General features: G+C 32.8%; 1 protein-coding gene across 3 annotated transcripts in view; it reads left to right on the plus strand.

Moving 5' to 3' along the window:
* The window catches only part of LOC143237140 (cytochrome P450 2U1-like), a 31,258-nt gene extending 17,009 nt beyond the window's left edge, over positions 1-14,249 (plus strand). For 2 of the 3 annotated variants that reach the window (XM_076476061.1, XM_076476059.1), the window contains exons 7-8: positions 1,640-1,827; positions 4,026-4,714. In XM_076476061.1, the coding sequence (XP_076332176.1) occupies positions 1,640-1,827; positions 4,026-4,201 (364 nt within the window). In that variant the 3' untranslated portion in view covers positions 4,202-4,714. Of the gene's footprint in view, positions 1-1,639; positions 1,828-4,025; positions 4,715-13,813 lie in introns of those variants that run through there. The other variant, XM_076476060.1, reaches the window with a different exon arrangement.
* Positions 14,250-16,236: the final 1,987 nt, after the last annotated feature.

Raw genomic sequence — 16,236 nt, forward strand, 5'->3', positions numbered from 1 at the left:
TCAAGGCTCAACACTGTACTACAGCGGTAAGAAATAATTCTACCCACGAGTTTCTTGGCGAAAAAGAGTGTCAGCAATATTGGGTGACCTGAAACACGGACAATAAAATACTGTATTCAGTTACCAGGGGGCTCTTCTTCTCACAGTTTTTAGTCTGTGTCCCTCTTCAAATGTGTCAGGGGCCCCGTTGAAAATGGCTGCTTTAGTCTACCACTGCTAAGTGACGGACGGCATAGCTTTGCGCAAAATGAAAATAAAACAAATCAAATAATCATCTGTTGGGACAGCGAGTTGTTTACAAACTTACCACACTAAGATCCGGTATTCTATTCCCCGCGGCGGACACACCATTTTGGTCAACATGGTTTGGTCTAAAATACGAATAAATTGACTAAATCAAGATCTTGATGAGGGAATAATGAGTGATATCCCGTAATAAACGTGAAATGGCGTTAATTGGTTGTTTGTCATACGTTTTTCTTAATTGTCAGAAACAAAGAGTATTTTTAGATTTTTTTCTATTTGGTATTTAGATAATTAGTATTTCAATTTTATATATTAATTATACAAGTAAACTGTGTTAGGTAGCAAATAAGTTTTCCATACAGAATCAAAATTTGAGAATCAACATATCTTCATTGTGGTTATTGTTGTAACACTTTATATTAAATTATAAAAACTAAGAAAATCTTGAAAAATAAAACAAATAGACAGGTGCCAAGTATCATAGCAACATGAAGATGAGAAGAAGATACTTGTGAAACTTATGTTTGGTTTTTAATGTAAACCTACACAATGCTGAAATCGATAAACGTATTTTAATAATGCAAGGTCCGTAAAGCAAACCGCTCATCCATTGTGAAATCGATATAACATTGTTAAATCAATTTGTTTTTCATTTGGAATTTGACGCAAAGCTTCACAAGGGCTATCTGCGCTAGCTGTCTCTTATTTTGCAGTATACGACTATAGGGAAGGCAGCTACTCATCACCACCCACCGACAACTCACAGCCAGGCACTCGACTCGTAATCCGACGGTCGAGGGTTCGAATCTCCGTCACACTAAACATGGTTGCCCCTTTCAGCCGTGGGGGCGTTATAATGTTACGATCAATCCCACTATTCGTTGGTTAAAAACGTAGGCCAAAAGTTGACGGTGGGTGATGATGACTAGCTGAACAGCCTTCCCTCTTGTCTTACACTACTAAATTAGGGACGGCTAGCGCAGATAGCCCTCGTGTAGCTTTGAGCGAAATTCAAAACCAAACCTTAAATTCAAAAAAATGTAACCGTTTGTTGTTGTTTTTTAGTTATATCCGTTTCATTGGTCATACTCACATGGACGATACGTATTGGTACCAAAACTATTAACTAAATATAAGAGCGATATTAATTTCCTTTTATATTGCTGTATTCAATCGATAAACTTAAGTTGCGTGTTTATATTCAGTTATTTGTATTAAATGTATTTGAGAAGTTACGAAATTCTATATGAGTTACATAAGTTAATCTCATAAATCATTATACGTATACATCTGAAAATGTACAAATAAAATTAAACAAGCAGATAAATGAAGGAGCATTAAAAATAAATATATAAACAGCGAGTAAAAGAAACAAAATGTCTGTATCTTCAAGTACAAGGGAAGACACACTTCTTCAAGGTTACAGTATCCCTAAAGGAACAATTGTCATAAACAACATATGGGCTGTCCACCACGACCCTAGATACTGGAAGAACCCCTGTGAATTTTTTCCAGAACATTTCCTTAGTGAAGATGGTACTACCTTCGTGAAATCTGAACATTTCATTCCATTTTCTATCGGTGAGTTTATTAGAATAATGTACTTGTTCCTTTATATTACTCCATTTATTACATAATTGGATCTTTTTTTTAAGGCGTTTGTCAATATAAATGCACGTAAAGTTACCTGCATCTTTACTACTGTTTGCTATTTTTATATAATATCAGTGTTATGATATCCTTCTCTGTGTTTTCTTCATTTCTGGACAATTTTAATATTATTTCATATATCTTGCTCAAATCTGAAAAATTACGTTACTTTGTTTTTTTAAGTTTTCTTAAGCCTCCTTGTATGGTTTTCAATAAGTACTTATTGTGAAGTAATGTATGTGTTTATATACATGTTTTAAGTAAACTTCAGTGAGACTAAGTGTTACTATAATAGAGTACTTGTCTCATATCATTTACTAAATAACAAGTATCAACTACAATGAAGTATAAAATAGTATTTAATAATTATAAAATAGTATTTAATAATTATAAAATAGTTATTTAATAATTATATAAGAGAACAGTATTTAAATTTATTTTTTAAATTGTAGGTATTTTTTAACGAGTATGTTATTTTCCGTATTCTCTAACTTTGTATTTCAGGTAAATTAATGTTAACACAGTGTCATCACTAAAATTCTTCCCTCTTCATGATGTATTTATTTCCTTCTTGGTCAATTGCAAATTGAACAATGTTACTAATTTTGTTGAAATTTACAAAAACCAAAACACTTGCAGAACATAATATTTCAACACTAATCCTCCCTGGTTTCAGTTGTCAGTATATAATATGACATAGATAAAGCTACTGACTGTTTTATAGATAAGGATATGTCAGTTGGTGGTATTCACAGCCTTTACAAACTAGGCCAGGCATGACCAGGTGGTTAAGGCGTTAGACTCGTAATCTAAGGGTTGTGGGTTCGAATACCCGTTACATCAAACATACTCGCCTTTTCAGCCTTGAGGGCGTTATAATATGACGGTTAATCATCCTATTCGTTGGTAAAAGAGTAGCCCAAGAGTTGGCAGTGGATGGTGATGATGTAATTATTTCCCTCTTGGTCAATTGCAAATTGAACAATGTTACTAATTTTGTTGAAATTTACAAAAACCTCTAGTTTTACACTGCTAAATTAGAGACGGCTATCGCAGGTATAGCTTTGCGCGAAATTCGGAAACGAACCTTTACAAACTGTCTTTTGAACCAACAACTGTACAATAATCATGCTTTCAAACAAGTATTATTTTAAGATCATTAAACGTGATCTCAATCAATAAGCAATTATTCCAAACTCAAATTCTATAAATCTTGAGGAATATTCAGAGTCTGTTGCTAATTATGACAGTACTGGAAATAACCTTACCACTCTATGTAGGGATGGTACGGACGTCCGTAAATAGATATGAGGTGTCGCCATGGCGTTGTCACTCTATCTCTGGTGTATATACCGCTTTTCAGCTATCTAGAGCATTCAAAAAACCAAAACTCAGAGTTTTTATTTTCAACAGTCCTGACGTCTGTCTTGTTGTAGAAGTAACTTTGATAAAGCAAAATAATATTCACGATCTTCAACTACTTATTTTGATTTCACTCTATGCAAATTTTATAAAGAGTTAGAATACACCCTACAAACTAATAACTCATCTATGTATATGTTGTAAAACAAAGTAAACAAACAGGTATTACGGAAAAATGAATCGCTTGATAAAAAACAACAACAATAAACTGTGTAGAGCTAGATAGTGAATTTGAAAAGAAATAAAAACTAACCAAAGAAGGTAGGAATGGAAGTGGACATATCACTTGATGTGGTTGATGATCACCCAGCTCACTAAGCCATCTCGACTTTGAGTCTAGAATAAATTTTTATTTTACTAGTTTCCTTACAAGCAAATCGAATAGAACCAGAATTTCAATTCTAAAGTGTTACTGTATTGTAATATTGTCATAAGGGTAATATTGTAAAGTTAACTAAAAGAAAGGTAGAATGCTGAAACCTGAAATTCTGTTCAAACACCAAACTTTCGATAGATAAATATAGAGTGTAAGCACAGATAACCAGTACCTAACTTTTTGTAAGTATTGTGAAACAAAGAAGAAAACAATTTAAAATGTTATAATGATGTTGTCCTAGATTGCTTAAATGTTAGCTCATTCTACCACAAATGTGTGACTGTTATATCAGAAAAAAAAACATCAATATTTGTTTACTGTTCTTCTAAAGGTAAACGCTCTTGTCCTGGTGAGAAGTTGGCCATAGTTGAAATGTTTCTGTATTTTGTATTTATACTTCAACGATTTACCGTGGCTTTACCTGCCGGTGAAAAACCAAACTTTGATGGAACTTGCGAACTGAATTGGGACGCCAATTTTGTTCATATGAGGTTTCTGTTTCGTTAAACTTAACAAGATACAAGTTTCTCCTGGAACATGTTTTACAATTACTTATTTTTGTAGCAGTATGAAACTGGTATATACAATGCTTTGATATTATTCTTTATATGTGGATAATAATTACTACTTTTTCTAGTGTGCATGGGAATAATTAATTAAATACATTACACATTAGTATGTCACTGCAAATTTTATGTGTCAATATTTTTTCTTTCACTCAATAAATAACCAATAATTTTTACTCACTATTAACGTTATTTATTGATTATAAATCTACTTAAATATAACAGTAATGTTGTATTAGTGAAATAATTACATATTTATATTGCGATAACTCTGAATGTGCGGTATGTTTCTTCACTAAATTTCTCAAACATTCAGTAAAGACACCAAGTCTGTTATAGACAGAAAAAAACTGATTTTTTCTTATAAAACATATGAAATTACATTATATTACTGAGTTAGTTCGAGTGAAAGACAATTTTAAAGTAAGAATAAAAATAGATTTTTCATCTCTCAACTTTAGTATTTTATTTGCAAAACATCTAGAACCTTCTATATAAAATCGTCAATGAAAAACAAAATGAAAAAGTTAAAAAATATACAATGAAATGAGTGCTACAATTTTTTATCTCTCCATTCAGAGGCACAGCGGCATGTGTTCAGACTTGCAAAGCTAAAAACCGGTTTTTGATACCCGTGGTGGGCGAAGCACAGACAACCCATCGTGTAGCTTTGTGCTTAATTACAAACAAAAAAAAAATTTTTCGTTTATCTTAACAGTTTCTAAGATCTGTTTCGTTTTAGTTTTGCGATTCGTCGTATTATCAAAAGCAGTGAATCACAGTGGGAGATGTTAGGTGTTTCTAATAAAAACAGCATCAGATGGTGTGATGAAATATGACAAACATATGGTTTATTGTCCATTACTTGGTCTTGAACAATCGATATTTTATTTACCAGAATGTCTATGGGGTTAAGTTGAAAAGTTTTTAATTGTTATATTTTAATTTCGTTATTAAAAATCTTTAAAAATAATATATATATATATGTATATACATATACAGTGTATATGGAAAGTAGGAATAATATGAAACACTCGAGCTTGTTTACACTTGAGGTAAAATCAAAGCTATTATTTCCTGAGTCTCACAAATTTGAATGTACAAAAGTAAAGTAGTTCATGTAACTTTAAACATGTAACTTAGAACACAAATATCCTGAAAATGAGTTAAATTGTAATTTAAATTCAGCAGTTAATTCAATGTCAATATGTATCAAAGTTATGGTCCCTAGAAACAAAATTGACACACACAGTTTTCTTTATTAGCACAAATATATTTTAATATACAAACAATAACACAAATTATAATAATGGTTATTACAAATAGTTATAACAAATAATGATTTATATACAAAAGTTGTACATAGTTACAAATACTATTCAGTCTTCTATCTGGTTTAGAACTGAATATTTTATCGGCGGTTCACGACGAGCGAATTAGTTTCAAGTTGATATTAATACAGTTTTCTTAATGGATAGCTGCTTCTGTCCAATCTCACGCCGTTTACATGCTGACTTTTAACCGACGAAGATGGTAATGTCCTCGTAGAAACAATTAGGTCAGAAGTTAATTTACTGAGGTTAAACAGTTTATAATATTCAAATATGTAAACGTAAGAATGTTTACCAAGAGGTCAAATATCTGTAGCTTCCCGAATGATTAGCGTTTATTACAGTTATAGCTTTCAAGGTTTATTTTGCATAGACACATAGTAAATTCTTGATTCTTAAGCTCACGAATCTTTACATTTATCCAATATTTTTACCCCAATGGACTGACATGCATATATAGCTCGTTTGTATTGGTCTGTAATTAAGCACAAAGCTACACAATTGGTAATATGTGGTTTGCTCGCCATGGGTATGGAAATCCGGTTTGTAGTGTTATAAACCCGCAGACATACTGCTGTGTCACTTGGGGGTTACATATAGCTTGAAATAAAATTAATTTCTCCATATTACATTAATGTTCAATGTCAACAATATTGAGCACCATTTGTAGATAATAATAGAGTTAGTAACTTGTTTTTATAGTTTTGTTTATTATGACTTCACATTCAATTATAAGAATAATAAAGATACTAATAATAATAATAAATGTACAATATCAGATCATATTTACAGCTTAACTGTAGCAAAATACATATACGATACTAGTTGTATCAAGAACGAAATTATCAGAATTTTCATGTTTAACAATAGACAAAGAAAAAAATTGGTTAAAGTTAGTAAATGACTCTGTTTCCTTTTTTTTTTTTTGTAAAACCTCAGTCTACTGTTTCTTAAAAATCACTTGGCAACAAGGGTGATAAACAGAACAGTAAAACTGGCCAATGATAAGTGTCAAATATAAATTTCATGCTATACTGGTTGGGATCAGTCATAGAGGTTAGATCCACCATGGAATCGTCAAAAATACCATTTATTAGTTGAGACAATGAGTAAAAATTAGACTGATTCTGGTTAGTTGTTTTTGTTTCTATAGGAACATCAAAATGGTGGAATAAATCACATTTTTGTACAATAAAAACACGAGAAAAACAGGGATTTATTTTGAGAAAAAAAAAAAAAGATGTTTCACAAGAGGTAAAAATCTACTTGTTCGAATATTCTCGAAAAACAAAATTCTGAACACTTACATGCACATCTAGATAGCTTTAACTGAAGATGAACTGTTTTTAACCACCAAAACATTAGGTACTGTTAGGCTAATATCTGTTTGGTTAGTTGTTTTATATATATCTATAAGCCCCCAAGTAGCAAAACAATAAGACTGGATTTCCATACCCATGATGGGTACAACAAGTGCCCATTGTGTAGTTTTATACTTAACAACAAAAAAACAACACCTTTGTATGTCTCTAATTCTAGATTCTGTAAAATAGATGTTCATAAAATTTTCATTTATAAAATCGACATTCTTACTTAGTAAGTACATAACTGTACGCTCATATTATTAGAATAAATTAAATATTCACTGTGGTATAGCTACATTACCAAAAATCTATTAAATTATATTTTAAGAAGAAAAATCTACCGCAAAACCTTTTAAAACCTTATGCATTAACACGTGTAAACATCTATCTGGTGATCTTTAATAATTATGAGTGAAGTAAATTTAATGTGATAAACCAAATGCTTTATAATTTAAATGGTTGGTGCAGTAAAGCACTACATATTTTGTACTCACCCAGTTAACACGTCATGTGTTTTAAAGTTCTATATTTTGTTTCAGTTGAGTTTGGCCTGGCATGGCCTAGCGCGTAAGGCGTGCGACTCGTAATCCGAGGGTCGCGGGTTCGCGCCCGCGTCGCGCTAAACATGCTCGCCCTCCCAGCCGTGGGGGTGTATAATGTGACGGTCAATCCCACTATTCGTTGGTAAAGAGTAGCCCAAGAGTTGGCGGTGGGTGGTGATGACTAGCTGCCTTCCCTCTAGTCTTACACTGCTAAATTAGGGACGGCTAGCACAGATAGCCCTCGAGTAGCTTTGTGCGAAATTCCAAAAACAAACTCAGTTGAGTTTAGACATGAAAAGTCACTTAAGCTTAAGCATTTTAAATTTGCTTCTCTTTGTTCACTAATTAGTCATTAATTTAATTTTTTGGAGAAAGAGAATAATGTCTAGAAGTAAAAGACTGTTCATTTCTGTAAGTGAATTAAATAATAACTCAAGGTTTTCTTCACTTAGCATTCGTTCCCCGTAGATCGCGTTCAGAATAACATTTAATGTGCAAACGAGGCTTAACTTGTTACTTTGCTTTGTTTGAAAATTAGGTTCGCATTCTTAAAACAAATTTTGACGTAAGAAATCAGAGATAAACCTCCAGTTCATGCGCGTTATTTGACTTATGTGAAAGAAATCCTTAAACCAGAAAATAACACAGAATAGTAAGGAAGGTGAAGCTTCGATTTACGACCCTCTATGAGAGGGTAAACTTCCAGACTTGTTAACACTGCATTGAGTACACTAGTCTAAGTATACATGGAGAAGACTTTCTATACAGAAAGGCAGACATGAGATTAAAGGATGCATCTAGGTCAAGGCATAGCAACTTATTGGAATGGTAGCTAGAGATAGGAAAGTTCTCTCCTAGATCTTAAACTTTTACTGATATGATTGCTGTAAAGGTCCTTCTCAGCGATCACCTTGCTGATTTTGTCTTTGACATCATTTAATTCCGTTATCTCAATCTCTTTTGAGTGTGTAATATGTTCTCTCAGTGTGGATATCTGTACATGGAAGGGATCTCTGAAAAGGAGGTTTTGCCTTTACAGATTACCTCCTCTGGAACCCAAACATACATCCACAATTGTTGGCGTTTTGGTGGTCCCTTAACGTCAAATGGTTGGTCATGGTGAGCCCAGTGTAAGTGTTAGACATATTCAACAGATTTTGTGAGAATCATGTTTGGTTCCAATGTTAAGATATAATGCTCTTGAAGCCATGATATGGCTACATTATCCTAGTTGCAATAGTATAATGCATCTACTTATATGACTCTATAGTGGATAGTATCAGCAAAGACTGAATATTTTCTTATGGATAATCTACAAAATGGGAAGGAAAAGAAAATACTAAATATAGGACAGGTGTCTCGCCTTTTTACCTAGAAGGGATTAGAGACACGTCTTAGCACTCAAAAAATTACATTCTGGAATATCTTAATCAAACCAGCATGACCACAGAATATCAAACTTCCTTTGAAATTAATGTGTCTGATGGATATAGTTATTGTGGCTACTTCCATGTAACGTTGAATTCCACAAAAGATGGGATCATTGAAAGGAAGGTATTTAACATTAAGGAGATGGTTTGTCTTGCTGATTTCTCCAACCAAAACGTTTCAGGTGTTTGATAAATTCCCATTTGAAAAGATTGTATAAAGAGGCATACCAATGTTCTTATTTTGATATTTCACTACTATGTCACTATGAATGTAAAATATAATAGGAGGATGTATAAACTATTCTCTCTTGGTTTGTACACTCCAAGTCATCTTGTTATGGTTCTTCAGTGTATGCTCGTTGAGATGGCAAAGGCCACTATAGCTATGTGTATGAGATCCACACTGCATTAGCTCGAAAGATTCCAACTTCTCGTATTTTGTTCATGCCCTAAAAAGAAAAGGAGAACAAGGTACTGAACATTAACAGCATTTATTATCCTGAGGCAGGGAAGTTGTTGTGTCCTCTTCCAATTCTAACATATGCTGCTGTCCAATGTTTGACTACCACATATAGATCTCTGTGTTCTGTCTAGACAGTCTTTCCCTAATCACGTTAACAGTCTTCTGCATTCCAAATGACGATTGTTAGAGGAAAAGGTATACATTTAAAAGTCCCAAATAACTTACCCCCTTCCAGTAACACACTGAGATGTCCATGAAACTGGGTTTCGATAACCCTGGTGAGCAGAGCTCAGATAGTCCATTGTTTAGCTTTGCTCTTATATAAAAAACAATCAGACAAAACAAGAAAACGCATTTTACTATCATTTCACAAGCTGCAAAATTGTTATTCAACAAAAATGTCAAATCTTTAATACCCAAGGTATCTTTAATTGCGAGTTCCTCTTTATTGTTCACAATCCTACTCATCAAATACGGTTGTCACATAACATTCAAGTTGTCAGAAAATATAATCAAAAACTAATTTCAACAAAATAGAGCAATCCAATTAGTATCAAGGCTTCCAAAATTCTCTCCCATGAAATATCTACACAAAATTAGCAACCTCCCAATTTAGAAAAAAAAAATATATATATATATATACTTATCATTTTTGCTCGCGAATGTAACGATAAAGCTCAAAAACAAATAAACAAACAGCTTCCCTTGATGCTATTACGAGCGCTCCCTTCAAACACACATCACCATACAATCTGTAATGTAAACTAACGTACACCTACCCACACCTGTTTAAAAATTATACTCTATGCTTTTTTCTTTTTCTTAACCATCATGCTTCCTTCCATGGCCAAAGATTATTCAGCATCTGTCCTGTGAAAGTGCTTTTTTGTTTCGGGTACTCCGATTTCTTCTCACATCTAAATTCTTCTGGGCATTGGACCCTTTGGTCCAAGTCTCCATTTTTGATGGTTTAATTTTTGTAAATTATAATGTTAATATCTTTAAATTTTGAATATTATTTAAAAAGCAATACACACAGGAACTGACATTTTGGATCATGTCCTTCTCTGTTTCCGTCGCTGCACTGCATCTTCTAGTGGAATGAAACCACCAGACGTGATGAACAAGAAGTCCTTCGATTCCAAGATCTTTGCATCCTTTTGTGATCCTCTTTACAGCTTTTTCCTAATCAAAACGATTGTAAGACATAAATCCATGAAAAGAAAAAACATTTTAATAAACGAGGTAGAAGGTAAACGATTGATTCTGGACACTCATGTTTAGAAGAGCAGACACCTATGACATTATTTTATTTTTCTTCAAACAGATGTCCAAAAGTGGCGCAGTGGTAAGACTGCAAACTTACAAAGCTAAAAACCGAGTTTCAATACCAATGGTGGTCAGAGCATACGTATTCAATTGTGTAGCTTTGTGCTTAATTACAAACAGAATTCTTACCATGTTAAGTTTTCTCTTTTTTTTCTCTTTCTTCAAAAAATGTCAAAATTCACCTTAGAAACACTTCGTTCACTCTACAAATCAATATGTTTGTAATGTTTTGAATTATTTTACATAACGTTTACTGTATATCCTCTTTTATAGGTTGTTTTACGTGAAGAATTAATGAATGAATGTAATGTCGACTGCAGCAAGGACATAAAATGATAGGTAACATAAGAGTGTTGTAATTTATAATTGAAATGAAAATATTTATATTCTAAGTGCTGATATAAAACTACTTAAATGGAAATTTCTGGAATATTTGTTCCTATTCCTAATCTTTTATCTTAATTCAAACTATTTCTAACCACATAAACAGCTTTTATGAGCAAATAAAAGCACACTTTTGAATGGGTGCTAACGCTACTTTAATTTTTCTAACCACTTTATTAATTAGGGTTAAATGAAATCTATTTTACATTAAATCATATATGATTGTTTTCAGTTCTTTTTGGTTAAAATGACTCCTATTCCGAATGATTTAGTGATAGACCGGAGGGAAGGCGGATTATTATTGTTGAATAGTGAAATTTAGCCTTATAATAACATCTCTACGGATGAAAGTGCAAGCACGTTCGAAGTTAAGTTTTGATCCCGCCATCCACGGATTGTGAGTTGAGCACACTAACAACCACGCCATGCTAGGCCAAACTAATGCAATAATAAATAAGATTACAAGTTGCACCAAATATAAATGTATTTAAATATATATATATATATATTAACAAGAACAGCGGAAGTAATTTCAACTGAACAATATCATACAGTTTCAGAATTCATTTTAATATATGTAATTAAATCAACTTCAAAAATAGAATATATAATAAATATAATAGTTCTGTTGCTGTATGTCCATGTACCTTCTTCACATGGTTCGAATAGATCTTTACCAGTTTGGTGTGGAGGTTCATTGGGTACATGGAAATATTCATAAAAATGATCAGTTTTGATTTTTGTGGTTTTCATCACAACTCTGCCCCTGTTGATGGATTTTTACCAACTTTGGCGTTATGGATCTTTGGGTCCATACGGGGATACACGCAAAGTTACAGTTTCACTTTTTATGTTTTGCTGTTTCTATGGACGTTTCTTACAATGACATTTAAGGTAAACAACTTTTATATCCTAAGGTAATCTTTCATTAATCATGAATTTAAATAAATTCCGTCCAGGAGACGGGTTCTCCAGTTAGTTATTCATATGGTTTTGATAAATATTCTAAGACTGTAATCCAATGGTATTGTAAGATTACCGTTTTTCTACACATTCGCATCATACTCTGAAAGATGCTAATTATAATATTTAAGTTTAATATTGAAGTTTTCTACACTTACTTGCAATTATACAGTATATGCTGGCGACAAATCATATCACAAGTCAATGTCCCAATACTTCTCACTAGCAAAGAGTAACCATAATAGTGTTTCAAGTACAACCATTTTGTTCTATGTCTTTGCCGGTAGGACTTTCGCTCATAGCATTTTAACTACAATACGTATGTCACGTGTCACTCCCGACAGGTTATTTAGATCTAAACTTTGTTGGTTGGTTGCGATAATTGTTTATTCTACACTTGTAGCTTATGTTGACATTAGATAAAAACCAGTTGACATTACAATGCTGTCTTTAGACAGATATTGTATACAGTTTTAATAAATCAGTCTAAAATGATCACATTAATTTCAAGTTGTAAAAAGTTTATAATTAGACATTTAAATAATTATAATCTAATAAAGAGTATTAAAGTTACGAGTGAAAATTTAATGATGTTATAAAACCACAGTGGTTCAAGAAGACTTGATAGAAATGAAAGAGGAGCCCTATATCCCGAGCACTTTCGAAAGGTGCTGGAAGCTTCCAGCATGCCCATGAAGAAGAAAGGTCCACCTTTTGAAAGGTGCTGGAAGCTTCCAGCATGCCCATGAAGAAGAAAGGTCCACCTTTTGAAAGGTGCTGGAAGCTTCCAGCATGCCCATGAAGAAGAAAGGTCCACCTTTTGAAAGGTGCTGGAAGCTTCCAGCATGCCCATGAAGAAGAAAGGTCCACCTTTTGAAAGGTGCTGGAAGCTTCCAGCATGCCCATGAAGAAGAAAGGTCCACCTTTTGAAAGCGCTCGAGTGCAAATTTAAGATTTTCTCTACATCTTACTGAAACAGTGCTTTGTACTATACATTAGTATCATTAAGTTGTTATAAGTATCTGCAAAGTTTTACCGAACTCAAACAATAAAAGTTCACAGATGTCGCAGCAGTAAGATAAGTATTTATTTTGCTAAAATTAGACGTCCGGTTCTACTTGGTGGACCCGGTAGATAACTCATTGTAGCTTAAAGAAATCAAACAAACGCTTATAACCACATTTGCAACACATAATAAATTGTAAGGTTTTTTCTTGTTTTATTAATAAGTCTCTTCTTGTTTATCTGAGTCAACTGTTTATTGCGCCTTTTACTGGTTTACAGTTGTTTCAAGGATTCTAATTCTTTTTCGAAAACGGTACTCTAATTGAAATTACTCTGGTCTAAAATTTACTCCTTCAATCTGCTTTAACATTAAAATATTTAATAATTGTATAATATATAACGATTTTTCACCAGTACACTAGGGAGTATTTTACTAGTTATTATGTACAGTAAGCTGCCATACACGACTACAAAAACTCGTTTAGTATTAATAACATTTCATTTCACTGCAGAAATGTTGTTAAGCTAAATAAAATATCTGAAGGACAAGACAGTGTAAAAGAAATCTCACTGGCCATTCTTAATATTCACTGAAAAGTCGAAAATGTTGTCTATGTTGTAATCATTTCCGTAAGAAAATAAAAATTGACTTAAACGATGAAATTTGGCATCCTTCAACAATTCACCAATTTCTTGAAAATTTTGGTTTTAAATGATAGGGGTTTGTTTGTTTGTTTTTTAGTTTCGCACGAAGCTACACGAGGGCTATCTGCGCTAGCCGTCCCTAATTTAGCAGTGTAAGACTAGAGGGAAGGCAGCTAGTCATCATCATCTACCACCACCGCTGAGGCTACTCTTTTACCAACGAATACCGTTACATTATAATGCCCCCACGGCTGAAAGGGCGAACATGTTTGATGTAGCAGGGATTCGACCCCGCTACGCTCGGAGTAGGAGTCGAGTGCCTTAATCACCTGGCCATGTTGGGCCCACTGACATGGGAGGTGCTAAAGTATATGGATGTGAAACATTTTAATTAGACCTAACTTTTCTCCTAAATAAAAAAAAAAAAAGCTTGCATTTTGAAGAGCAGTGAGTGTTAATATTTTTTCCAAATATAATAAATACAAAATAAATTCGGTAAAGTTAATTAACTATCGAAATGTGTTAATCTTAATTATAACGATGATGAGGTATTAATGAACTTACTAATTATTTTGCTTTACATTGTAACAAGTTTCCCGAAATAAATAATTTGTTTGACGGCACATAAACTGTGGATTTCTCGAAAAAGCCACACACGCAATAAAGTATAAGAATAATGCAAACAGGCTAAGACATGTAAAACTATTTACATAAGTTAAACAGGCTAAGACATGTAAAACTGTTTACATAAGTTGAAAAATAAATGTTACTATAGTCACTTTCTTGTTTACTTATTCCGTCTATAGTCCATAAAGTACAAAAAATTATATATGGAAGCTTGTTCCATGTCATGGAAGCACTAATTCAGGATACATAAATTTAATTCAAGTATTTTCCAGATTACGATTTCGTTCTTGAAGCGGGTAATCTTTCACCAAATGGTAATAAGTTACTATTTTATCAAAACAGTTTTTTCACACTCGTCTATAGAGATCATCTTGATAGTATGATACACTACAATAAAGTAAAATGTGAACCAGATGTTTTAGACAAAATCAAAATGAAGACTTGAAAGGGCTAGTTAACTTTGGAACTCTATTGGCTGGGTTAGTAAATAACTGAAGTATAAAAACAAAATAAGGTTGAAATACAAGGCTTTAATAACTTTAAGACGATCGATATCGCTGTTTAACAAAAGGTTTCAATACACGCTCAAAAACAAAAATTCCAAAATATTTCTTATACATATCAAGGTGTGGGTTTCTATATGTTGACATGAAAGGAAATTGATTTCAATGCGAATTTATTACAAACCACTAAATGCACTAATTCAGAATACATAAATTTAATTCAAGTATTTTCCAGATTACGATTTCGTTCTTGAAGCGGGTAATCTTTCACCAAATGGTAATAAGTTACTATTTTATCAAAACAGTTCTTTCATACTCGTCTATAGAGATCATCTTGATAGTATGATACACTACAATAAAGTAAAATGTGAACCAGATGTTTTAGACAAAATCAAAACCTGAAAGGGCTAGTCAACTTTGGAATGGCCAGGGCAGAATAACTGGGTGCAAGTAATCACTGCTCTAGTAGACTTAATGTGTTACTGCATACGGATATAAGGAGTAATTATATTTTGGTAATAAAATTCATTAAAAGCAAATCTTGATGAGATATGACAAGAATTATCTGTTGTCAATCAAGCATCTAAATTACTTGTAGACATTTATCAAATATAGAAAACTTGTAAAGATATTTTTTAAATACTTAAGGTAAATATATTCCTTACAGAAAAGAGTAGATGTAAGTAAAAATATTAGGTTGGCTTCTAATTAGTGTAAGATATAAAATAAAAAAAAGGCATCACAAATCTAATAACTTTAAATTGACTGGTATGACGGTTGATCAAGTAAGTTGGTAAAACAGGAAATTAGAACATCCAAAAGGATGTATGAAAAAATTTGGCTGAAAACATAAACATTATCATTAAGGATTTTTAAAGAACATTAGGGGTAAACAATATGTTAGGATGGGGACAGGATTTTAATCGATGAACAAGGAAGGTTTGTATGATATTATTTTGAAATAGCTACATGTATGTTATTAAATTCTGCTCTTTCTTCAGTTTTCACTAATGAAGACTTAAGCAGTATTTCTAACCTTGATCAATTGATAGACGAAAACTAGGTTGAACAAGATAATTGCATTAATTCTGAACTGGTTAAAAAAAAAAAAGGAAAGTTTAATGAATAATAAATTTCCTGCGTCATATGATATCTTCTCAAGGATTTTTAAGGAGGTCAGAGACTGGATATGTGAGCCACTTGCTAATATTTTTTGAAGTTCTTGAGTAGTGGGCAGGTACGAAAGCTTGTGAGTCAGTGGTTTCTAACCTTTTTTATGCTCCGCTCCCCTAAAAATTTTTAATACGTTTTTGCACCCCTCACAGTAATTATTTATTTAAGAATAAAGGTGAAGGTGGCCAAAACAAATGTTATCTCGCACCCCCAAAGG

This window comes from Tachypleus tridentatus, chromosome 13, assembly GCF_004210375.1.
Source record: "Tachypleus tridentatus isolate NWPU-2018 chromosome 13, ASM421037v1, whole genome shotgun sequence".
Lineage (NCBI taxonomy): Eukaryota > Metazoa > Arthropoda > Merostomata > Xiphosura > Limulidae > Tachypleus > Tachypleus tridentatus.